This window comes from Physcomitrium patens, chromosome 17 (assembly GCF_059467195.1).
Source record: "Physcomitrium patens ecotype Gransden chromosome 17, ASM5946719v1, whole genome shotgun sequence".
Taxonomy (NCBI): domain Eukaryota; kingdom Viridiplantae; phylum Streptophyta; class Bryopsida; order Funariales; family Funariaceae; genus Physcomitrium; species Physcomitrium patens.
This window is the reverse complement of record NC_143426.1, coordinates 973,427-998,505: the sequence shown is the minus strand read 5'-3', so window position 1 is coordinate 998,505 and position 25,079 is coordinate 973,427. Positions and strand designations below refer to the sequence as shown.

Below are 25,079 nucleotides of genomic sequence, written 5' to 3'. Positions count from 1 at the left end.
CTTCATGAAAGAGGAGTTACCTGAATAGTTTAGAAGTTTTACACTGTCACGTTTTCAGTTAGATTTTCGCAATACATAAAATCATGATCTTTGGAAGGGATTGATAAATAATGGCGATAATGTAAAATTATATTCAGGGTTCATCCAAAGTGGAGAGGAGTGAGCACGTGTTAAACTTTGTCCCTTGGTAAATTTCGATGTAATTTTGCAAATAGTGAAGTGGATAGAATTACATTTCTCTTTTTGTATTAAATCATGTAAAAATGTTCAATTGGGGTACAGTAAAAGGAGACAAAATAAAGGAAGGGGCGGGGGTGCGGGGACCAGACAAGTCACTTCAGTACTTGTCACAACCCTTTACAACCATATTTTGATTTTCCAGGGTCTTCAAGACGGAAGCTTAATGTTCCCTCAATCAAGCCTGGTTGCTGCTTGAGTTGTAAGAACCTACAAAAGACTACAATAACCTTTTAATCGATTCACTGCAAGGTTCTCGCTAGAAGATGCGTTGGCACTTCCGTAGTCACCTGCATATGATAACAAGAAAAATTACTTCGCTTCAAAGAGATTATGGTACGAAGCTAAACAGCTGCTTAATCCTCATCGCTGTGGAAAACTACCAAATCAAATTATACATGGACCGATTGGTTAACACAAGACAATATTACGCAGGGTAGGGAAATACTTACAGAAACCCATGAAATGTTACTTGGGATATGATACATGATCAAGCCCGCCCAGCACAATGTTCGACATGCCTTAAATTTGCAGTCTTGTATTAAGTTTATCCACTACACCTCCGTTTTTCTTTGTACAAATGACGGAGTACCTTGAAGGAAAATTCAGTTTCTGATTCGCTTCTTGGCATCTTGTTCGGATGGTCGGAGAGGTTCCTTGGCAAGGTTGCCAGGCTTTCTCCCACCTCTGGAGGGCCGTCCAACGGCTAGAGAACTGATGTCATGAGAATTGAGTACCCCACGAGCAGTTGTTGCAGCTCTTGACTTTGGTACAGGCTTTGTCTCGTCTTTCTGAGTTCCTCTAACCTGTTTCCCTCGAACCTTGTCTTTTTCTGGTTCTCTAATTCTAGCGGTTTCTGAATTAGCCTTTAGTTTCCCTTCCGCTGTTCCCTTCAAAGGTACTGTTGGCCTGTTTGGAGTTGGTTCCTCTTCTTTCACCTCGCTCAACTTTGGCCTACCCAGACCCTTATTGGCTGCAGTTTTCAAAAGAATGCCCTCCAGTAACTCCTCTCGGGGTGCTTTGCCCCTGCTGTTAGAGCCACTTCCTTTCTGTGACTTCTGCCTGTCTTCCAACCCGCCATTAACCTCCTGATCGTTCTCTTGAAATGTCTCTGCATCGTCAGCACGACTTGAACTTCGACCACCTGCAACGTGAACACTTCCGCTCCGTGCTGCTCCACCCTCTGATTGAGAGTTGGTGGGTGTTTCAACCAATCTCAATCGAGAACTTGTTCTTTTCCTACTGCCACTACCAGGCAGACTTGTGAGTGGTGAACTGGAACTAGCAAATTTAGCTGCAGAACCTCCATCATTTGATGGTGCCACAACCTTTGCAGGCGCTACTCGTTTCTTAACCTCCCTTGTCCGAATGGCAGTTGTATCCTGCTTCATTAGAGCTTCTGCTTGAAAGATTCTGTGCATCTCTTTTGTTGCTTCAGCCAAGAGCACTTTTGCGGCTTGAAACTCAATCGATGTCCGAGGGTAAAATACCATCGCATTGTTGAATATCAGTAGTAGGTCACGAAAAAACTCACTACTGACTGAATATGCACCTTCCTTCAACCGTGCACGTACAATTGTCAGATCCAAATGTCTTCGAATCAACGAACTATACCTAGAATCCTGCACATACGTACGACACTGGGACTTGAGAACAGAACACGAAGCCCCTTGTTAAAAACTCCTAACAAGAGCGACAAATACACAAAATGAATATTCTTAGGATCCTTTTCTAAAATGGGGAATTTCTAGCCTCCAAGAATTCATCGTTGAATCCATGGTTGAATCTTCGCCATTGAGAGAGACTTGGCAAGGAAGCGAATTCCATGAATTTAGTGCATAGGTTCAAAACTAAATTTATGAAAGTTTGAAACCATCTGATGAATCGTGCTGCGATATTGGTGCTCTAAAACAAGGAACACTGAACCATATTGTTTGAGTAACTCTCTGACCTCTTGCCTCCCTTTGAAATGTACAGCTGACTTGTGATTGAAGAATTTGCGAAGAACATCAAGAAGGGGCAAAAGCTTTTCAGAAACACGAGGTTCCTTCCGAGAACGTCTGCTGGATGGAGACATTTGATCATCTCCATTTACAGGAGATGCAGCCTCACTTTTCTCCACATCGCTATCCACACATTCCCGAATTCCACGAGTTCGTTCTCTCTTACGACCACCACCTCCGTCCTTGTCTTGGTCTTGAACACTGCCGCTTCCTTCACGACTGGAAGGAACCTTTGTGTCTAAACCGCCTGCAAGGGATTCCACTGGGCTGTTGGGTTCAGCATCTGAATCCACCCCTGAGAGTTCCTCCTTTGTGTATTCCAACCCCATGTCTACAATTATCTTGGGCACTTTGGGAGTGCTTTCAAGAGAGGGGTCGTAAGGGTCTGTAGCATCTTGGCCGATGTTGACAGTAAGCTCTAGATCAGGTTTCGCGATCGCTAAGTTTTCAGGTTCAGAGATTGAAGGCATAGGGCACTTATCCACCTCCATAGAGCTGTCACTGGATTGATGACCTACAACTTCAGCTACATGAGATACAGATTGTGCTTGTTCAAGCATTAGACCCGAAGGGATTTGCAAATCCGTGTTGCCAGTAACATCACGTCTCTCGCTGGATTGCACATGCATTTCCGCACTGGTATTCATAAGAATGTCCTGATCCGCAACTGACGCAACGTCCTTTGAGGCTTCTATATCATCACTTGCTGCAGATTCTAAAGAGGATTGTACCAAGACTCGCTTGAGATGGCTTTCTGAGTTGCTTAGCTGCATGTCATTACCAGTTGCAGTTCCTTCCGTCATCTCAGTATCAATGTCCAGTTTAAGACCAGGGGCCTGACTACCCGCAGGTTTACCTTTGGGAGTCTCCGATAACACAGATGTGCTCGTTGCCACGTCAGAAGTGTGAACCATTTCTATACCCAATAATGTAGATTCAGAAGCATTTTCCTGTCCTATTTCGTGATTTCTCTCCAGCGAGCCCGTTGCGTTCGCAGGTGACTCATGGGCCCCCTCCCCTTCCATCAGCTCACGGCTGCCGATATCACTACTGTGTCGCGCAGAGGTATTGTGCTGCTCTTCCACGCCAGAGGCTTCTAAAACATCGACTACATCTGATCTAATTTGTACAATCGTTGGACACGTCTCTTCAACTCCAGCGCTACGAGGAATACCAGAGGCACTTTTGGGGCTAGAAACTGTCTCATCTGGACCATCCAGGGCAATAACTATTTGTCCTTCGACAATCGGACTTTCTTTACCCTCCTCAGCTACAGACAAGAGTCCAGAATTTTCACGAGTAGATCCCTTTGAGTTCTGTTTCACGAAGATGGTAATTGCACCACCTTTACTACTTTCAGACTTTACAGTAGATACAATTGGAACCACTGAGGAAACATCTAATTTTTCTGACTCCTTCGGCGAAGTAACGCTATACATCAATTTACTGTCAGAAGACTGACCAAGGTCTCTATTCTCAGCACCCAAGGTTTCAGACTTCTTCACTGCGTGCGGAGTGGAACTAACTTCCACGGAATCACACACTTCAGGATAGAGGTGCTTCTGCTGGCAAGGGACAAGCTCAACGAGTGTAGTTGAAGCCCCACCCTTGTTCAGTCCCTCTGGAACCGTAGCAACGATTAAGGTTGAATCGATAGCTTCGTCAACTGACTGTACAGCAGGAGGAGTAACATTATCAGAACGCTCCAGTCGTGCTCTACGCTTAGCATAGGCAAAACTTACTGGCTTGTCGACGCCTATTCCTAGAATTGGGGTGTGATCCTTCTCGGCAATTAGGGTTTGGTCCCCTTCCAGTACATCAGAGTCTTGCTCTTTGTTTAACTGGAAGTCGTGGTCTCCACCTTCAACAGGCATCCCTTGCCGATCTCCAGAATTTTCAATCTTTCCTGAAGGTTCAGCCTGCTGACTGGACAGGTCGGTGAACAAATCCACAGAGTCTCTTCTTACGTGGGTTACCCCTTCGTCACATTCCAAACTATTGTTTTTGTTGGTTTCCGTGCGCAGTACTGAATCGTCATTTGTCACTAAGACTTCATCTAATCGGCTGTGACCAGAATCAGCTTGAAACGTATCAACTCCACCATCCACCACAACTATTTCCACTGGTTTTTCTTGATAGCCTACCTGCTCAACCAGGTTACTTGCGTTGATTACGTCAATATCTTGACCATGTAACTCAACATCCGCTACTTCACAAGTGATCGAGACATCCGTCGACAAGTCCATCGATTGATCTCCACAAGGACGATTAACAAATTCTGGGAGATCACACTCCGTAGAGGTTTTTACCTTGTCTGCTATCACTTCCTGCAAAACATTTGCTGCTGCAGTCCCTGATACAGCAGGGATTTCGCCATGTTCAGTTTCAGATGGAGAATGGACAGCGTCAAACATCCTATCGTCTTCTTCATCAATGCTACCTTGTTCAATGCTATTTAGAGGAGAAGTATTTGTTACACGAGTACTAGCCGCCACATCCACGCATGCCGGAGAGCTATCTGGGAGATCTTGGGTAGCATTTGGTCGTCGCTCATCCTCCCCAGAGAGCTGATGATGCAAACTGGAAGCTGTTTGAGATGTACGTTTCTGTGAAACTCTTTCTGATTCCCGAACGACAGGATTGCTATGTAACTGTTTGCGTTCAACTTCGGAGCTTCCGTCATCCAATGTCTGAAGTCCCGTTTCACAAGTTAAACCTCCATATACATAATTAATGACTTGAGAACTCGGGAGACTTTTTCTAAGCTGCTTGCTTACAGATGTATCGCGTGCCTTTTCAGCCTTTAATCTCTTTATCTTAACCTGAAGTGTCCTGCATGTCAATCATAGTGGGAAAACTTTGATCAACCAAAGTGGGAGAATTTGTAAATATTTACCTGATCACCAACGAAAAGTACACGTTTTTCAACTAGAAATTAACGTGGCCTGCCACACTGACATACCCTTTCCTCACAACTAACTAAACAAACAAATCATTTTCAGCCCTAAACAAAATCACTGCATACATTAAATCGAGAAAAATTGTGCGGAGATGACATACCCGATCGACCCATCATACTGTTCAAGCTCCCGTTTCAAGTGGGCAACTCTCAACTTGCGCAACTCTTCAAACCAATACATGTCGTTTTCAAGGTCTCCTTTCCTGTTGTAAAGAAACGCGTAAGAAATTACTGCCCAAAAAATTTTGCAAACAAATTTGTCGCAACTTAGGATCAAAAATATTAACTTTGGCGACTAGACTGCGCAGACTTCAAGAATAAATTCCGTGAGCAATGCTAATCAGGAGCTGTAGTGGATACAAGTAGTGGGGATAAGACAGCATACCGACTCATGCTGGAACTGCTGGAACATGCATACCGTCCTCTCAGAATCGCATACTTCTGTTTACAAGCCTATCAAACAGCAATTAGAAACACAAATATAACTAAATAAATAAGTAAAAGGAAGGCAAACCATTCCATTGGACAAAAAACATTCGCAGACAGACCACAAATAATCGCAGTAAAATATAGAATGAACAACGTAAACCACGTTATCATCTTAAAAAAAAATGGAGGGAGCCAATGTGAGCAAGATAAACCGAAAGGATGGTCACATGCGGGACGGTAGGCATTCACAGAAGCTCGGTACAGCTGATGTCAACTTGCCATTTTATGTGTTCAGAGCACAAAAATGGGGCACCACTGGGAGGATGACTAAAAGGTGACGGATAAACATTAAACTAGGGTCTAATTAAAAACGAACCAACAGTCACCCCACGCTACACATCATCGTCTCTCAATATTCAAGATCTCTTCTGGGTACCGATCAATGAGCTAAATTAGTAATTCGTCCTACAGTGCACCCTCGAGACGTAATGGAAAAAACTCAAGCAACTTACTGCTTCAGAGAAGTACAGCGGGCTGACATTAAGGGATATAGCACGGGCCTTCAGCTCTTCGGAGATTAAGTTCCAGTTGTTGACACCATGGCGTTTAATAGCACTAACAAGCAGCAATTCTTCACAAGTTCCCCAGCCAGCCCCAGCACCAGTCCCAGAAGTTTCTGGCTGCTCTTGGGGCGTGGCAGCAACATCATGCCCCTCCATTATTAATCTATTGAAGATTCCTACTTCATGTCCTGCATCTGAATCACGCATGAACCATTCCTTTTATCAATATTAAATCCATGTTTGAAACGTAAACGATCGCTTCTTCTCTATGCTTGTACAAATCCAACAACAACTGCATGTCCTGTGAAACCCTGAGCAGTCATCTTAGCTCCAAAAATCAGAAATTTGATCCCAAGTATCACTGAAACATAGGAGAGCATCAGCACACTCCCTCCATGAAGTTTCTGGACGCAGCTAGACTTCACATCGTTCAATCTTCCACAAGGCCTTCATTAATAAATCATCCGAACGTTCTACATTAAACCAAGAGTACTTGCCTAACAAGCGGTTGTGTGGCTCGTTCGTCAACACCTCAGAAACCTAAACCATAATCCAGAACCTAGTACCAGATATCTGGGAAATGGTTGAGGTTTAGGGCTTCAACACACCATTGGATACAAAGTGTCAAGTACAACTGCTGCTCAGAAAGTCTAAGAAGCGCATTTACGGGAAAGAAATGGGGCTCTCACTTCAGTAACTAATGGAATCCTTGTTCCTCTTGAAGGAATTTACTCCAGTACCCCTTTTTGAAGCCGGTGTGAAGTGCGTCCAAGTACGAGGCCTCTACGTGCAGACACAAGCAGTATGTACAAACATGATAATAAATAAATAAATAAATAAACTGTACACACACCTTCTGTTTGCACACAACACCACCACCAAAACCAATCAGGTTACTTGCTATATTTTCCACCTCTCGTATCAGACAAATTGCAGGTAATGTATCTCTAGCATTCCATTGAGTGCAACAGCACTTGATTATACTGTATCGCCGACTGATACAAGCTCCCCCTTAGGGCAAAAAGCTTACTAGAACAACATTCTATACTTGCCAGGTACCTACAAGCATGAAAATTTCCACTGAACAGCTACGTGCAGCATTACCAGCCTTGCACATTTTAGACGGAACCACGCTCGGAATCTCGACCACATCTCCAAGTCGGTCGACGAAACACTGCCTCGGCTTCCATAACCTGAACCTCAGTTTCTGTGATTGCTGGCCAGCAACGAAGACATATATACATATATGTGGGCACACCCGTAGACAGGGGAGACTTGAGTGGATCTAGACGGGTTTGAAAATATCCCAATAATAGCATCCAGGCACTGATTTGCCCCATGAGTTTGAAAACCAAATCTTACTACCGACAGGATCCCACACCCAACCCCCCACCCCCTCCCCTCCCCCGACCCTGTTCTCCTTCTCATATTCCTTATACCCGGGACGATGCCCACACTCACCATACATGACATCAAACCAACGCATCACATGACACCAGTACATTTCGACCTAATCCCGCAACCACGACGAGTGAGGGATTCCAGAACCAGGGTCCCGCCCCAGGCAGAGAGAGAGAGAGAGAGAGAGAGAGAGAGAGATCACATACTTACAAGATGGGATCCGCGTAGGGCTAGAAGAAGCTCTCAGCGTCGGGGCGCAGTGGAGGAGAGGAGTTGGAGGATCGAGCACAGAGCCAAGAGGAAACCCACCAGCAGCACTAGCAGGAGCAGGGATAGGTTGGCAAAGCAAGCAAACAAACAAGCAAGCAACGAAGCAACGAAGGAGAGCCCCCTTCCCCGCACGAGACGACAAGCGCATCCGCGAGGGAGATGGCGCGCGATACCAGGAGGCACGAAGTAAGAGAAAGTGATCCGAGTGAGAGGGGGGGGGGGGTGGGGTTGGAGGAGATCCTGTACAAGCGTGACGAAGGAGGAGCAATCGTCACTGCGTCAGGCAATGCAAGCAAGCAAGAGAGGAAGCAAGCGACAGCACATGGCAATCAATGAATCCGCAGCAGGGAAGGGATGTGATTTGCTTGTTTTTTTGTTTGCTTTGTTTGCTTGCACGCACTCCCACGCTAACTCGCTTGTTTGCTTGCTTAACCCTAAAAATAACCCCCCTCCTCCTCCTGGGCCAGTGACGAAGAAGCTTCTGAGAGGCGTCCCACAAGGGGGGCATACATAAGGAAAGGTTGTGTTTTGAGGAATGTTTGTTTACTACGCACTTGTTGAATGAATGAAGGAAGGAATGGTAGTGTTGTTATTAGGACAATGTAGTGGTTTGTTTACCAAGATGTTTGCTTTTTTGGGTGATGTTTTAAGGTGTTTATTGTGTTTCTGTGGTTGTGGCTTGGATTGGGATCGTTCTTGATTGGTGGTTGAATTTGTTGTCGTTCATGTGTGAATGTGTGTGTGCACATGGTTTGATTTTCAGTGTCTAGTGACCAAGGTTTGATTTTGCTGAGTATGTATGTGCATTTGTTTTGATTTGGTGTTAAGTAGTTAATGCTCGTACTTTTGAGAGTGTATGTACAATTGTGTGAACTAGTACTTGTTTGCACAAGTTTTGCTGGCTAATTTTGTATTTTCTATTTTTATATCTAATGGTAGAATTTTTTTAAAAATGCAACATACATAATACATAATAGAATTAAATATATTTATATATTTTACAATACAACAAAATATTTAATTTAAGTATTAATAATAATAGTAATAATAGTACTTTTTAGTGGTTTTCAATTCCTTGTTTATTTGTATTTTTACAATAACATTTGACTTATTTTTATTTTGAAATTAAAAAAAATTTGATGATTTATGTCATATCATGTAGATATTGAAATTTGTCTTGGAAGTAACTCAAATAAAAGGAGCTATCATAAAAATATTTTGCAACTTATATACTTGTGAAATAAAATATTTTAAATACTTCTCAAGCCATATATTCTAAAAACTAAATTGTGTGATATATTCAATTCTAGTAATACACAAGTCTTTTATCAAAAATCAAAAGGATTTTGAATATATAATCATTTTATAATTGAGATGCTCCATAAGATGTATGTATGTATGTATGTAGCGAGAGAGATCTGGAAATGGATACAAAGTCAAAAAGATGAATTTGGGTTGCTTTAAATAAAATTTCAAATTTAATTTACAACCTGCAAAATTTTAGCATGTAAACATGTTTGAATTACTACTATTAATGCATTTTGTAAAACAAAGTTAAATAGCATACTTCATATGACTTTAATGATTTAAAAAAAAAAAAAAAAAAAAAAAAGCGTGAATTTACTGACATAAGTGTTTACTGTTGTGCTTTAGAATTTTACTTAAATACTTACAATAAGTCATGAATGTCAAGTTTGAAAATTGTACTTTGTTAAGTACTTTACAATTAATTCTAATAATTTTTAAAAATAAGAAAATTATTGTAGATACTTGTGAATTTTATTGTTAGATGGGGAACAGCATATATCAAGGTTAAATTCCAATAATGTAGTATAATGTTAAAACCAAATCAATTTCAGAATTTTTAATTAATGAACAGAATTTGAGTGTTTGAAAAAAAGAATATAATTTATAGCATTAATACTAAAATTCGGTAATACTGGTGGGCATTTGGAAAACAATTAGCCAACTTAAACAAATAGACATCTATATGTTACATGGATTTTTTTATTTTATTTATATTTTATACCCGCATAAAGATAATTATAATCAATCACAAATATTAGTCATTTAAGTTATTGAAAGAGCAAAGTAAACTAACATGCAAGTTGGTTAGATAGGCATTAATGTATTTCAAAATATAATTTTTAAACTATGGACAGGATTTAGCTAATTAATAGATGTGCATATGGTAAAATAAGAATCAATAATATACCTGTATAGATCCAAGAAGAGATAAGTAGCATCTAAATAAAAATGGAAATTACCAAATTAAGTATAAGGATATAACACTATATATATATATATATATATATATTTGTATATAATCAATTAGTTAAAGAAACCATACTTTGAAAGGTTTGCAAGTAATGTAGGCTGTTTTGGTCTATATTACCATCTGAATTATTTTGAATGTGTTCTCGAATCAAAATTAAATTTCAATATTATGTTGACGTGACTATTGAATATAAATACTGTCAGATACAAAAGGATCTATAATGAACCCCCAATTTTTACTATATATATGTATTTTGTTTTCTTTTTTCTTTTTCTTTTTCTGTTTCGTAAAGTAAATATATCATGAAACTCAAAAACTATAGTTCCAATAAATAATTTTGATGGTATCGTCTCTACTTACAAATACATTCGTGAAATTTGCACAACTTTATGGCATTGGATGGAAATGTTTATATCAAATAACCTCTAGAAAAAATCACTGTACATTTTTGTGAATTTTTTTAATAAGCACATGCCAAAACACTGCTTTTGAATACTTTTTTTATTTTTTATTTTTTAACTTCAATATCAGTTGTATATTGAAGTTAAAAAACTAACATTGTAGATTGTACAGAAAGGTGGTTATTGTTTTAAAATTAACGCACAGTAATTATAAGAGAATTTGGTTTTATTGGTTAATTTAAATACCCTCATTGAAAAAGCTAATAAACGTAGTAATATTTTTTTTCGATTTATATATATATATATGTATATATTTGTTCTGTGGAAAGGATTTGAAGTTTTATTTTCTCTGTTTTTTTTGGCATAGTTATACATGTGTATGTATGTATGTATGTATGTATCTATGTAGGTGGTAAGAACAAAGAAATTTGATATAAGCTAAGTCTGTAAGTTTTTAATTACATTGCATTAATAAGTAACACCAACAACATTTGATAATCATATGTAATCAAGCCTTCAAAAAGCATTGTGATGTACAAGATATTATAAATGATAATCACAAGGAGAATACTCTTGAGTAAAGTGTTTTTGAAGAAATACTTTAATAATTTAGATGTGAGTATAAAACTTAAGTAATCTTACACATATTTTTATTTTAAAAATAACTTTGATTGGTTAAATAATGCATTGTTTAATATTGTTGTGAGACAAACTTGTTTATAGCAAATCGATATAATTATAATACTAAAAGCATCATTCAGATGAAATTTGATTCATAAATTGAATCACCAACATTCATACAGAAATTTGAAATTATAAATAACAAAAAAACAGATGCTGTTGAGAGAATAACAAAATAATGTTGAATTGGCTATGATTTTATTCTCTCGGTACATTTTCACTGTTTGTATTTGTTTGTATATACACACAAATTAATTAAACACGTTTTTTTGTTTTTTGTTTTGTATGACCCAATTTGTAATGTTTATCCTCACACATGCTTTTAGAAGAGGTATTGATTCAATGCTCAAGTAGGACCATCTTTGATTTTTTTAAGAAATTAGTGGTTGAAATCACTACAATGAAAACATTAAAGAACTTTATGTACATTTTCTAATCTATGTCGTGTTTATTCAAAAAAGTAAATAAAAATAAAAATAGTTCACAATATTGTATATACATATGTTGCTATGATAATAGCTTGCACAACTGAAAGAGAATGGTTCATCAGCAATAATATGTTGTATAGAATTTACTTCACAGCAAAACACATATTTATTTAAAACATGTTTACAAAATGTATATAAATATAAAGTTTAGCATTTGTAACCAAATAATTCAAATCACTGGTTGACTTGGTTTAAATAATTAGCAGAGTACCATGCTTACCTTATGTTTCATTGCAGGTCTATAAATTTATGGTATAAACAGATGTTTGTTTAGAAAAACATTCCTCACTTCTCTACCTCATTTTTTCATGAATTTTGGAGTGCTTTTGACACTATTGTTGAAATTTTCAATAGAACACTAAAGCATACATATATGCATAGTTTTCCCAATGATTATACTCTACATTACAATAGCACAAGAATTACAGCACCATGAATCTTCCATGCATGAATACAAAGACAAGTCAACTTCCAAATCATACATCAGTCAATTTGTTAGTGTATCATCTCTACTATGAGAGGATAATTTTACAAACTGTATCAAATTCAAGTTTTGCTGTCATTATTCTCATACAACTTAGATAAAACTACATATCCACATACACATATCATAGAAATTTTCACACAAAACTACATACCCACAACCAAAGGCAACAATTTTGCCGATGACAACCAGTTGTGAGGGAACATTGTTTTTTATAGATAGATAGATAGCTAGAGTAATATGACATACAAAGCAAGCACATAGTCTACATTTAGAGGACATGTCCATACATAGACAAATGGAGGATGATGTGGCATTGAAGTAACGAGGATGGTAGGGACCAGATGGCGTTAGGATATGGCAAGGGTGGGCGCCAATAATAGGGAGCCATGTCAGCAGGGGATGGGTAACGGGGACCGGTGGGTTTTATTACCCGATATGGGGGAGGGGGGAGCCCGTGCCGCCGAGCACCACACTCCACCCGCACTTGTCGGCATTGGGCCCACACGGCCCGACACCCGACCCGGCCCGGCCCGGCACTGGTGGACCAAGACCAGTGCAGGGCGTGGGGTGGGGTGCGTGGGGGGCATGAAGCTCTAGAGCTTCTCGTCGCAGGGGATGCAATTTTTTGCTTTTTTCCTTTTTTCCAGTGGTTGGTTGTAGTTGTGCTGCTGGTCGCTCGCCGCGGGGCGTCGTCATTGTTGTTGCTATATCGTGCATTGTACTGACGTTGTTATTGTCGTTGTAGAGTTTGTTTCTTATTTCGCATTTGTGTGTTGTGTTGTGTTGTTTATTTATTATTTTTTTTTAGGTGTGTGTGTTTTTGTGGGTTTTGGTTGGGGGGTCGTATTGCGCGTGAGGTGAGGGGGAGGAGATGGAAACAGGAGGGGGAATGGAAATGTGGATGACGTGGGGGATGTTTTGGGGCGCGATGGGTGCGTTGGGAGCGGGAGCGTATTATGTGTTGGTGTTAGCGGGAGCCGCAGAGAGGAAAGGGAAGCGGGCGGTGGATTTGGGGGGAGGGAGTATTACTCGGGAGCAAGTGAGGAGTAGCTACCAGAAGTATGCATCGTTCTTCGAGAAGCCGAAGCAGATCGAGGCGAAGGACAATGTGCCGAACTTCGTGGACACTTTCTACAATCTGGTGACGGACATCTACGAGTGGGGGTGGGGGCAGAGTTTCCACTTCTCCCCCGCCGTGCCTGGGAAGTCGCACAAGGAGTCGACGCGATTGCATGAGGAGCGGGTGGTAGATCTGCTAGGCGTGAAGCCCGGCCAGAAGGTGTTGGATGTGGGCTGCGGTGTGGGTGGACCCATGCGGGCAATCGCAGCGTACTCGCAGGCGCATGTCACTGGTATCACCATCAACGACTACCAGGTGGCGCGCGCGAGGAGCCACAACAAGAAGGCCGGGCTAGACAATCTGTGCGAGGTCGTGTGCGGGAACTTCCTGTTCATGCCCTTCGAAAACAATAGCTTTGACGGAGCGTATTCCATCGAAGCGACGTGCCACGCACCGGAGCTGAAGGATGTGTACGCCGAGGTTTTCCGGGTGCTGAAGCCTGGGCATCTGTACGTGACGTACGAGTGGGTGACCACCCCGCTGTTCAGGGCAGACAATGCCGAGCATGTGGAGTGCATTCACGGCATTGAGCACGGGGACGCGCTTCCCGGCCTAAGGAGTTACAAGCAGGTGGGCGAGATCGCGAAGGAGGTGGGGTTCAAGGTACTAGAGGACAGGGACCTAGCATTGCCACCGGCAAAGCCTTGGTGGATTCGTCTTAAGATGGGGCGTTTGGCATATTACCGGAACCATCTTGTGATTGCCTTGTTATCGTTCCTGGGAATCGCCCCGAAAGGCGTGGTGGATGTGCACGAGATGCTCTTCAAAACAGCCGATCATTTGACGCGCGGAGGAGAGACGGGAATTTTCAGTCCCATGCACCTGCTGGTGTTGCAGAAGCCGGAGGAAGGTTTGTGAGCGCAGGTCGTGAAGGATTGCTGCGCTCACTCCCGCGGCGATTTTTTTTTTTTTTTTTTTTTTTTTTTTTTTTTCTCTTTCTTTTCTTTTTCCCCTCATTTTCTGGGTCTTGATCTCTCCTTCTTTGTTGCCCCCCGGCCACAGCAAGTGTGAGGAGGGGAGGCTTGCGAGTTGGGCGTGAGTATGATTAGGTGGGCCGCCATCGGTTCCACCAAAGCCGCGTGGGAGCGAGGCAGACTAGGTGTCAAACACATCCAATTGCGAGTCCATTGCTCGAGATTGGTGTAGGTGGGAGGAGACTCTCCTGGATACTTCGGGGTCGGGGGGGATCTTAGGTTCAGATTGATTGATTCGTGCAGTGCAGGGTAGACAAAATGCGAGACGTGCAACATAATTGCTCCAGGCTAGGCTAGGCTGCCGTGGATGTAGAGATGAGCGGCATGCAGCGGGGCTTGGAAGAGTTATTGAGTGCGCGAGAGGCATAGAAAATTGCTCAATATTGACCGATGAATCATTCTTCAGAGGGTGAGTAGGACCCCAGTGTATATCTGGCGCGGCCTTTCAGATGGCATTGGCATTTATTGATTTGTTGTAGTGTGTGGTGATTGCTGGCAGTGTAGAGTAGTCGATTATCCACCGCAGGGGCATTTCCAGCAGTAGTTGCTAGCTAGCAAAGGATGCTAAAATCTCTTTTGAAATTGAAAATACCATGTCATTGTTTAATAGAGCGTGTTGATGGCATGTCGCCAAGCTTTTTTCTCTTTCGTCTATCTTCTGTTTTTCCCCCTTGCATGTGGTGAGTGATAAGCGTACATGTAATTGAGCTGGGTCTTATCGTTTTTGAATTATTTGTACTGATCATGCGAGAGAAAATTATCATAGCTTTAGTACAAGAGTCGGAACAGTGTGTACATGAACGTGAAACACTTGAAACCCAAACCGTGGCTCAAACTCTATAGTGATCCATCAACTGCAATCAGGTTTGCAGATCATGCCTCTCAACTCAGATTTGCAAGCTGTGCATGAACAACGGATGTGTTGATCTTGCTAAACTATAAACCCAGTTTAGCTTTCAACCTGAATTCTTTTTGCTTTGCTTGAAGTTTCTTTAGTCTAGATTGCCGGGAAGAATTGTGCTGGTCAGGGAACTGTTTTATGCTTATTAAGAAATCTGAATTTCTATCACTGTTTCCTTCTGCAGCGTACTGTCCTCTCTCCCTTGCTTCCTACAAGAATGTTCTTTTAGGACTCGTAATACACGTTTCATACTAAAATTACTGTTGTGTTCAATGACGTTAAAAGTAGTTCTATATATTATACTTATTAAATTTTAATCGAAAACAAAATAAATTTTCTTATCGAAGGTAATGGGTAGAATTCAGATCCTTTTGAATCTTAAAAAGAATTCGAGTAGTGATTATGTTACAGTACATAGCAAAATATTAATTGCCCAGGAAATGCTACATTTCTAAAAAGATTTACCTCTTGGTCATCAACAACATTCTAAAATCGATGAAGTAATTGACTTTAAGGGTGTAATTTTTTATTTTTATTTTTATTTTTTTTTTGAAGTTATTAAAGTGACTATTCTATATCCGATTGAAATGTATTTTTACAGAATACTATTTTTTGTATTTAACATATTCCTTATTCACATGATGAACAATTTTGAAGAGCACATACATTTATAATCGACAAACAACTAACAGTGAAAAAAATAGATGATTGACATGTGAGTGTATGTATAATTATGTGTTATAAATAAATTATGTTCATTTCATAGTTGTGACTGTTGGATTAATTTTTTAATATTAATAGTACTAGCAAACATCAAATATACAAGGCAAGAAATGCATGCAAACCAGTCTCAAGAGTGGATGAAAGACCTCAGCACATTGAAAATATGTGTACCACTAAAATAGCAAGGCTAAAACACATGAAGACTCAGAATCTACAAAATGAAGAAATTTACAAAAAACCAGAATTAATAAAATTGTAGATTGTTTCCACCTGCAAGATTGGAAGGAATTCTCTATGAAAACTCCTTGTTTAAGCTTTAAATAAATAACTATTGGAATAATGTTGGGACATTTTGAGATGATTTAAACAATGTTCTAAGTTCTTAGATGATTCCATATGAATTTTAGAAGTTTAAAGACAAGTAAGAGAAACAATTGTGTTGATCCTTTAAAATATATAAGTATACATGCAATAATCCCTTTGTAATTTAATATCCAATAATTCAATAACCTCTATTATATTTTGCTTCTGCCAAGTTCGTTCTATAGCGGTAATTTAACATTTTTATTACCTAATGTTTAATATTATTCTCATAATTCACCAAGTTGTAGAGGTTCATTGTAGCCAACAATCACTGATACATATACAAGAATTAGTGGTGGAAGAGTTCCATGCAAAGGTTACGCTACACTATAATACTATTGTATCTTAATCCAAAATCTCAAGATACACTACACTATAATATAATTGTACTTTAATCCTAAACCCCAAGATATGCTACACTACAATAGAATTGTACCTTAATGTCAAGGACATGAATCTCAAAGAAAATAAAACTTAATACACTCTTGTGTCACTTGAAAAGACTAAGAAATGACTCAAAGATGGTAACATATTGAACTAGAATGGCTATTGCCAAAGACAAGAAGATTAAAAAGGCTTGAAACAAGACTAAGGACTAGAAAAGTATTGACAAGAGTGAAGATGGCTTCATTCTTGCTTCCATATATACTATCTAACTAGGAGCTACATAGCGATGTTCTATAAGTCCTCCAACACATGTTGACTTTACAAGATATATGTCTTAACTTGCAAGACAAGTTTTCTATATATGCACCACAAAGTTAGCTTGTTCCACAAGCTACCAACATGTGTACTACATGGTTAACTTATTGACCAAGTTTCAAACCTATCAATCAATTATAAACACATGTAAAGTCAAAATTGCATCTATGAGGCTTTTTTGGAAGATATTATGAAATTAATCTACTTTTATCTACTTCTACGTAATTATATATGTAATTATTGGAATAAATATATATGTCCATGATACTTAATTCTAAACCCCAAGATATGCTACACAACAATACTATTGTACTTTAATCCAAAATCCTAAGCATTCAATCTAGTAATAGAATAGCCTCTGTTAGGTAATAATATTTGTGTCTACCAAACATATTGAATTACAAAGGGACCATTATATATATATATATATATATATTCATATATTTACATAGAATAATATAAAGCATAATATAAGGGAAGAAAAAATCAAAAAGTTTGTAAAGATTAGAAGTTTATTATGTAAAAGACTTAATATGTGTCTAAATAAAATTTGTGTGGTAATTTGTAAAGTTTGTTTCAAAGCATCATAAAAAAAATCTAATTTTTTAATATGTAATATTAGTATTGGTATTGGTTTTTTAATTGATAATTTTAGTATTATCATTTAAAAAGAAGTATCAAATTTGCCTTTCTATAAAAATTTAGCATTAGTAAATTTTTTTAAAAAAGATGAAATACACAACATTAAAACTATTAGCTATGGAATGAATTGAAATTTAACCATCAAGTTTTGGAGGATTGTTGAAAGCTACAAGGTTCAAAGGAGAAGAATCTGTATTTGTATTGCTAAAATCTTTCAAAAATATTTATGCTGAAATTTAAATTTTAAGTTTCGTGATATTAAAGAATGGAGGAAATGAATAGCAACAGGTAAGGACTTAATTTTTTTTACAAAATCATGTACATTTATGTACATTTTTGTATGGAAATTTACTGATGTCAAAGCATATTAAACATAATAAGTAAATTGAACATTGTTACAAAAATGTTTTGAAAATACTTTGCATGATTTTATTCAATACATACATAATAAAAGTATTGATTATTCACACAATTTACTAGAATTTTCTTATTTGTATATGTACATACATACACAATTTACAAGACTCCAAATATTTTACCTTTTTTTTGTTTTTTTTTTGTTTTAAATGAAGTTCTCTTCATTGTGGGGTGCCTCAAAACTAAATTCTTTTGTAGGTTCTATATTAGTATCAAGAAGCTCTGGATATTCTTCTAAAATCCTCTTCTTAGTTTTGGTGCTCATGGTGTTAACCAATCGAACTTTGATAGGTAGATTATTGGGCACACTTTTATGATCAAGTTTAACATCTTCATGAGTTTGTATGGGTAATTCCATAGTTGTGGTGGGTGGTGTTGTGCTTTCCCAAATAGCATAATTTTCTCCAGATGTTGCTAGCTTCCAAAATCTTTCATTAGGCAACAATAATCCCATGTCCATTCTGTAATACAATACAACACATTTTTGGGTTAAAAAAAAAAATTAGTATAATTTTACATGAAAAATAAACAATGAAGTTTCAATATTCATGTTAATTAGATACATATGATAATACAAGTTACATAATTAATTTTTTTGATATAATTTAAAGACATCACAAAAAAAATTCCTACTATTACAAACTTCAGTATTTATGAATATTTGTGAGTGCATCTATCTATCTATCTATCTATATGTTTAATAAACATACACTTATTTAAGAGAGAGAAATGGGCACTTGCCGAGGGCCAAGCTTTACAAGCACACGATCGGCAATACTGGCCACATATATATCAGCTTCCGCAATTTTAATACTGACTTTACTTTCAGTATTTATATGGTTGCGCAAGCGAACTTGGACAAGCTCTTTGATTTGAAATTTCAAATGTGTATTAAAATAGTGATCATAAAACTATGCATGCATGAAATAAACAATAGAAGTTTTAAAATATAAAAAAAATCACAGCTGATAATTTTAAATTCAGGATTAATATTGCAAGCATAATATGGTAATAGAACTCTTTTGAAATTAATTAACTCAACGAAAAAAAAGGATGCATTTTTTTCTATTGTAAAGAATTGTATGATCTAAATCATGTTATTATAAAAATTTTCATAACAAAAAAAATTAATGCAAATTTTATTATAGAAATTACAACATGTGATTGAATTTTGGGTTACAAATGGCATTGAATCATACATGAATATATACATACATGTATATAAATATATATATATATATATATATATAACCTTAATATTTTATCAACTACACAACTGTTGTATTTGACATCACCAAAATGTGTTTAGTTGAATAACAATAAATTTAGCATTTTTTTCTACCAATAAACTTTACTGCGAAATTAATTTGTCACACGTGATGTAAGGTATGAATAATTCACGTTATTTAAATTTTTTGGCTTAAAAACCAATTAGTTATAAATTTAGCAAGAATTCACTTTGAGTAAATCCATTAGATATTTTAGGATACACAACAAGTTAAAAAATTCACGAAATTTAAACTTTTTTGTGCTAAATTTATTTTCATAATTGCATCATTCTTTAATCTAAATCTGCTATATTTTCAAATCATGCTGTGTTCTATACAAGCCTATACATTATTATTAAGCACCATACGTTTATTCTATGTATAAATCCTTCTGTAAACATAGAACTTGAATTATTAGGACTTAAAACAAATTACCTAATTTTAGTTAAATAATCCTTAAAAAATATTAAATAATGAATGATTTTAAAAAAAAGTGAATGTGTATATATTTATATAATTTACCAACGCATATCTTAATTATAAAAACTTAAGTTAAAAACAAAAAAAACTTCAAATGCATTGTCTTATTAAAAAATGAAAAAAATAATTAATGCTTATAATGCAATAGATCAAGATTAAAATATTTAGTCACAACACACCCTTCAAATCACACTTGCACATTTAAAAAGTACTGTTCAACATATCTGATTATTAAGTTTTTGACAATAAAAATTCTACTCTAGCTTATTCTGTATATTATTTGGAGCTAGAAAACCACAAACAGGCATAATTATGGACATCCACTCAACATTTGAAATGAAATGCTCTGTAGTTTTTCTAACAAATAAATCATCTATCTTTTAATCTAGTTATTTTACAAAATGATCCTATCATATACAAAGTATCCTTGGTGCATGCTTGAGGATATAAATATTTGAATGCGATCTCATATTCATTCATATATATATATATATATATATATAATACTTCACTAATTAATATTAGTTGTAGAAAAGTGGAAGAGTAAAGAAAGAAGTGGATGGTGGGTATGATTACATACAATGCAAGGAATGCCGGGGTGGGTGAGAATGTAGGCATAGCCCATGGCAATCTTATCGTCCGGAAAACTCCAATGTCGTTGTGTGGACCCCGTATCATGGTTGTCAACAAATGTTACTGCTTTTTGCGGCCACCATCCTTTCAACCCACAAAAAGAAATAAAACAACATTAGTTCTAAGAATGGAACTATTAATTCAATGGAAAAATCACTTTTAACTGCATGATTCTGAATTCCAAAACTTATGCTTATAGTTTTACAATAATGGTGATGTTCTTGTGCTACTCTCTATCAAGTGCCATATAGAAATCACTGCTGAGATTATAATTGACAACATCTTTGGTGCAAATTGCAATTTTGTTTTGGTACAGCATTTTAGTGTTTTGGACCCAACAAAAATTATTTTACAAATTTAGTAAAAACATTCTTATAATATACTGAAATTCCAAATTCAAGTTAGAATGAGTGCAGGTTAGCTAGTGAATGTGAGTATATATGTACAAATATATATATATATATATATATACATACCAATAAGGCCTGGCGGTTTTCCAAAGGAGTCTTGTAGACGCCAGAGTTGGCCTTCAACAGCAGTTTGGAGGATGCCTTTGGTGGTGAAATCAAAGGCACACACTCTCCCTCCCGTTCCATCGATCCAATCACATAGTTTTTGCCGGTGTGCATCTAAAATAATAATAATAATAGTATGCAATTGAATAGAATTATACTCACTCAAAAATCTATTAATATTTAACATTAAAAATAAATAAGAAAAGAAAAGAAAAGAATTATATAGCAAAAAGAATGGAAAAGATAGATTTTTTTTGAAAACAAGAACACACATTATGATGTAAGAATATATAATGGTTGAATTGATTGTGATGTTGCACCATAATTTTATGAGAAATTCACAAGAATTAAAATCATGCAAAAATTACCTTGATCTGCAAGAAGTGATGAATCTTTATATGACATGGAGGTCCAAATCTCTCCCACTGCAAATGATGGACATGTACGCTCACAATACCTGCTTTCAAAACCACTTTTTTCATTAACAATGTTTTTACCTCCACAAGTTTTGATGTAAGATTGACTTGTATCTGAGTTTTTGTAATTTTTGTTTTGTTTTGTTTATTTTTTATAAAAAAATATTTCAATGAAAATATCAACAATGTTTAGAGCATTGAATTCATAAAAATGTAAGCATTATAGCTTTCACTAAGCTTAGTAGGGAGAATTGTTTTAAGAAATTATTTTGCTTCAGGATAAGGCAAGAACGAACACAAAGTACAGTAGATAAAATTACAATACTTCTTGCTAGCCAATTATTAATACATTCAAATGATAGCAAGTAAGAAAAATGAAAAATTTAAAATCAGCGCTTTAAAATAAAAATCATGAGTTCAACTTGTATAAGCCTCATAGAAAACGAACTTTGAAGGAGAAAAAAAAAAAAAAAAAAAAAAAAAAAATTGGCATAGCTAGAAGAATTGTAGTTTTATTACTTTAGTTTCTTTTTTTTAGACCTCATATGAATTAGGGTATGCATGAGTTTATTATTATTATTATTATTATTATTTTCTTTCTAAAAATCATGACAATTTGGGAGAAATTGGAAGAAATAAGGAAATTTTAGTTTTTAGTTTTTATTTTATTTATGATTGTTAGAAAATCTGAGAGAGAGAGAATTTGCAATTAGTGTGGATTACGTGGCACTCACAAACCACAATATTGAGGACCATAACCTTTGGCAAAATCAAACCTCCAACCATCGAATCCCACCTCAGCTCTCAACCAATTCATCCAATCAGTGAGTTCATCTTGCACTCGTTTGCTTGTGTGGTCTAAGTCCGGAGCGGCCCCATAACTCTCCCCCGTGTCATGCTTCCCTTTCCCTCCACTATTGTATACATCATTGTCCACCACCTAAATAAGACACATGCCAAAAACATCATACATTATACTCACTCACAAAATAACATATATTTTATAGAATTACTGAACTAAATCAAAGAATATATATATATATATATATACACATATCTAAATAGCGTAAGGATTTATTTTTAGGATATTTACTAATATTATTATTATTATTATTTTGTTTTAACCAATAATCTTCTTGAGCATGTTTATTAATATTAAATGTGTAAATCTTGTTTTTGAAATTCATTTACTTGTTTCATTATTTTACTTACAAACTTGAACGCTTACATGCAGATAAAAATAGGTCTTTCAAACTGAAAGTGTTATTAAAGCAAAGAGCATGTCTACATGAGTTTCCACTGAATCCAAAATCAATAGTCTTAATCCTTATAACAATCCAAAAGATACACCCATGAATCGAAGTAATTAAAACCACAAAAAAATCAGCCACATGGGTAAATGGATCAGTTAGAAGAAGTGACTTTGTTATACCAGAAAGTCGTTTCATTTGCTCTCACGAGGTTTTAATATCACATTGTTCATACCTCCGTCAAAAACTCATCAGACGCATCTTATGCACAGTCTCTCAAACAGTCAACAAATCGAGGACAGCTCACATGGACAACAACAACAACTACTACTAAATCGATTACACACAATTTTACACAAGAAGGAGCAATCACAAGAGTCAATAGCAGAGTCCAGTGTCCAGCATGCAAATTATCTATATATATATATATATATGCACCTGTGCAATTGTGTGTAGTTAGTTGTGGATACATGTGGAGAATGGATATGGAAGTATAGCAGGTGGGGGAGAGAGCGAGCGAGAGAGAGAGAGAGCAGGAGCCCTACAGCCCAAGCGCCCCAAGCGAGACGCTTATCGGGGACGCCGCCGTCGAAGATGTTCCAGTGGCCCTGCTTATCCTGTGTGCCCGCCGTGCGGTGGTTGATCACAATGTCCGCAATCCCACACATCCCGTGCATATGCAGCACGTCCAGCAGGTTGCGCAGCTCGATGCCTTTCCCGTACCTAGACGAATCTAGATTGTACAGCTGACCCGGCAGATACCCTTTCCTCCCCACAGCAAACACCGAAGAATCACGTGCGTCACACACACATCACACACGCACACACCCTTCGACGATAATGAATCATGCACTCAAGCAGGTCAATCGAGCAAGCCAACCAGCAACGCGAGACCGACTGCAGGTTGTCGATAATGCATATACCATGCTTGTCGACGGATTGAGAAGCTGGAGGGAGCCAGACGTCGGTGATGCCCAGCTCGAACAAATCCTCTATCTTAGACTGGAAGTGGATCCACCAGCTTGGGTTGTGATTGTGTGACTCCCAGTCGAACCCCTGCGAAAAAACACCGCGTGTTCCGATCAGACCGCCTCACATTTTTCCGGCGATTTCACCGATATCGGCTTCGTTCCAGATGGAATCAAGCGTATAGCGCGATTGTGATCGAGGGGACGAAATTGGCACACAACCTGAAACAGGATGATGTTGGAATTGTCCACAGGGACTGGACGTGCGGGCCGCATTCGTCCACCGCGGTGATACTCAAACTGCCGCTTATGCAGCTCTTTGTTGTAGAACCGCTCCTGTCCGTCGCTGGTGAACAGCGACGCAACGGCTCCCGACCGAGTTCCGCTCCGGCGGCTGCAGATGATTCTTCCCGGAGACACGGAGCGATTCCAACCTGGACCAGGCATGGTTCTCGCGGGTTGCTTCTTCTGCTGAAGCACCCCGGTCCATCGTTCCGCGCCGTGCTTGCTCCACAGCGATGAGCATTGTGCGCCGATGCAGCAGCTCACGCTGAGGAAGCTCATCTTTCTATCGATTCTGGCAGCGTCACCGATGCGCTTCTTCGCATCGGGATTCCGGCACGCACGCATTCATTGTCAGAAACCTGCAGATTCATCGACCAGCATCTGATTCTTCACGCGCCGCGCCGGATTCTCTTACTTCTCCTCGTGCTTCCTGTGCACAACCTGCAGCAGCTTCATATTTAGGGTTTGTTTTGTTTTGTTTTGTTTGTGGGTTGTTTTGCTTTTTGTACTAATCTGTTGGTAGGATAGGAACTGAAAGGTGCGGAGTTTGGAGCTTTGTTTAGATTATGGGGAATCTTAGGGTTGTTGAGCTTGGTGTGTCAGTGCTTTAACTGAACTTAATGGAAAAAAACATACATGTATCATACATTGAGTTTTGTGGTCTGGCTTTGTGATTGTAACACGTATTGCTTTGAAAATCGTTATGTTTGAAACGTTGAAAACAGGTTCAACAACCTAATTTGAAAGAACGAAAAAGGTGAAGGATGATTTGTATCTACACATAATTTGTTGGTCTTTAGAATTTGCTAACATTGGAGGCCCTTGCTTTGTCTTGGGAATAATATGATAAATCAAGTTAATGGATTATTTTTAATATAAATTACAATCTACACAAATATATAGTATTTATGCCTAGGAATAATAATCAAAATAATGAAAAGAAAAAATAGACACGTGAAAAAATTTACACATTCAACTTGAATTTATAAATTGAAAAAGTGTGAGTTTAAATAAAAAAGAGAAAATAGAGGAAGTATGATATACAAAAACATAAATCTAATGGTTTCAGTTGTTGATATGTTTTTGAATTTTATACACATATATGTGGAATAAAGTTTCATTGGTTTTTGATAAATTTAGTGACTTAAAATTATAAAATTCATTACAAGAAGTCAATGTCTTATTACTAAAATATAGTTTTTTATTTAAGATTTTATAACTATAT

The 25,079-nt window shown here is 37.6% G+C and overlaps 3 protein-coding genes across 21 annotated transcripts; 1 reads left to right on the top strand and 2 right to left on the bottom strand.

Moving 5' to 3' along the window:
- Nucleotides 1-220: 220 nt before the first annotated feature.
- On the bottom strand, nucleotides 221-8,184 carry LOC112294487 (uncharacterized). 15 transcript variants are annotated; one of them, XM_024544965.3, is made up of 8 exons: nucleotides 7,803-8,184; nucleotides 6,881-6,974; nucleotides 6,141-6,385; nucleotides 5,585-5,652; nucleotides 5,301-5,402; nucleotides 2,189-5,072; nucleotides 690-1,859; nucleotides 221-527 (listed from the first exon to the last, which is right to left on the bottom strand). In XM_024544965.3, exons 3-7 carry the CDS (start codon nucleotides 6,345-6,347, stop codon nucleotides 843-845), a joined length of 4,278 nt encoding a protein of 1,425 aa, XP_024400733.1. In that variant the 5' UTR covers nucleotides 6,348-6,385; nucleotides 6,881-6,974; nucleotides 7,803-8,184; the 3' UTR covers nucleotides 221-527; nucleotides 690-842. The 15 variants fall into 15 exon arrangements, with proteins under 15 accessions (XP_024400733.1, XP_024400734.1, XP_090100115.1 ...); XM_024544966.3 differs by having other exon boundaries at nucleotides 7,799-7,926; XM_090243989.1 differs by having other exon boundaries at nucleotides 5,585-5,640; nucleotides 7,799-7,926.
- A 4,636-nt stretch (nucleotides 8,185-12,820) lies between these two features.
- Nucleotides 12,821-14,898, top strand: LOC112294107 (24-methylenesterol C-methyltransferase 2). Its single transcript, XM_024544277.3, has one exon. It carries the CDS (start codon nucleotides 13,069-13,071, stop codon nucleotides 14,173-14,175), a length of 1,107 nt encoding a protein of 368 aa, XP_024400045.1. The 5' UTR covers nucleotides 12,821-13,068; the 3' UTR covers nucleotides 14,176-14,898.
- Nucleotides 14,899-18,028: 3,130 nt separating this feature from the next.
- LOC112294364 (alpha-amylase type B isozyme) lies at nucleotides 18,029-24,801 on the bottom strand. 5 transcript variants are annotated; one of them, XM_090243986.1, is made up of 10 exons: nucleotides 24,491-24,801; nucleotides 23,792-24,295; nucleotides 23,525-23,657; nucleotides 23,147-23,364; nucleotides 22,086-22,291; nucleotides 21,304-21,392; nucleotides 20,897-21,049; nucleotides 20,368-20,504; nucleotides 18,781-18,950; nucleotides 18,029-18,500 (listed from the first exon to the last, which is right to left on the bottom strand). In XM_090243986.1, the coding sequence occupies exons 2-10, from the start codon at nucleotides 24,197-24,199 to the stop codon at nucleotides 18,185-18,187; spliced, it is 1,830 nt and encodes a 609-aa protein (XP_090100112.1). In that variant the 5' UTR covers nucleotides 24,200-24,295; nucleotides 24,491-24,801; the 3' UTR covers nucleotides 18,029-18,184. The 5 variants fall into 5 exon arrangements, 4 of the variants coding, with proteins under 4 accessions (XP_090100112.1, XP_073396262.1, XP_024400457.1 ...); XM_073540161.2 differs by having other exon boundaries at nucleotides 24,502-24,801; XM_024544689.3 differs by lacking the exon at nucleotides 24,491-24,801 and having other exon boundaries at nucleotides 23,792-24,479.
- Nucleotides 24,802-25,079: the final 278 nt, after the last annotated feature.

Excerpts from the sequence above, each read along its gene's own strand:
- LOC112294364 (XM_090243986.1), bottom strand. The coding sequence starts at position 24,199 with ATGCGTGCGTGCCGGAATCCCGATGCGAAGAAGCGCATCGGTGACGCT. Across the intron at positions 23,658-23,791 it reads CCAACATCATCCTGTTTCAG|GGGTTCGACTGGGAGTCACA; the intron begins GTTGTGTGCCAA and ends GTTTTTTCGCAG. Across the intron at positions 21,393-22,085 it reads GGTCCTCAATATTGTGGTTT|GTATTGTGAGCGTACATGTC; the intron begins GTGAGTGCCACG and ends TTTTGAAAGCAG.
- LOC112294107 (XM_024544277.3), top strand. The coding sequence starts at position 13,069 with ATGGAAACAGGAGGGGGAATGGAAATGTGGATGACGTGGGGGATGTTT.
- LOC112294487 (XM_024544963.3), bottom strand. The coding sequence starts at position 8,010 with ATGCGCTTGTCGTCTCGTGCGGGGAAGGGGGCTCTCCTTCGTTGCTTC. Across the intron at positions 5,653-6,140 it reads CGCTGTACTTCTCTGAAGCA|GCTTGTAAACAGAAGTATGC; the intron begins GTAAGTTGCTTG and ends GCTGTTTGATAG. Across the intron at positions 1,860-2,188 it reads ATTTCAAAGGGAGGCAAGAG|GATTCTAGGTATAGTTCGTT; the intron begins GTCAGAGAGTTA and ends ACGTATGTGCAG.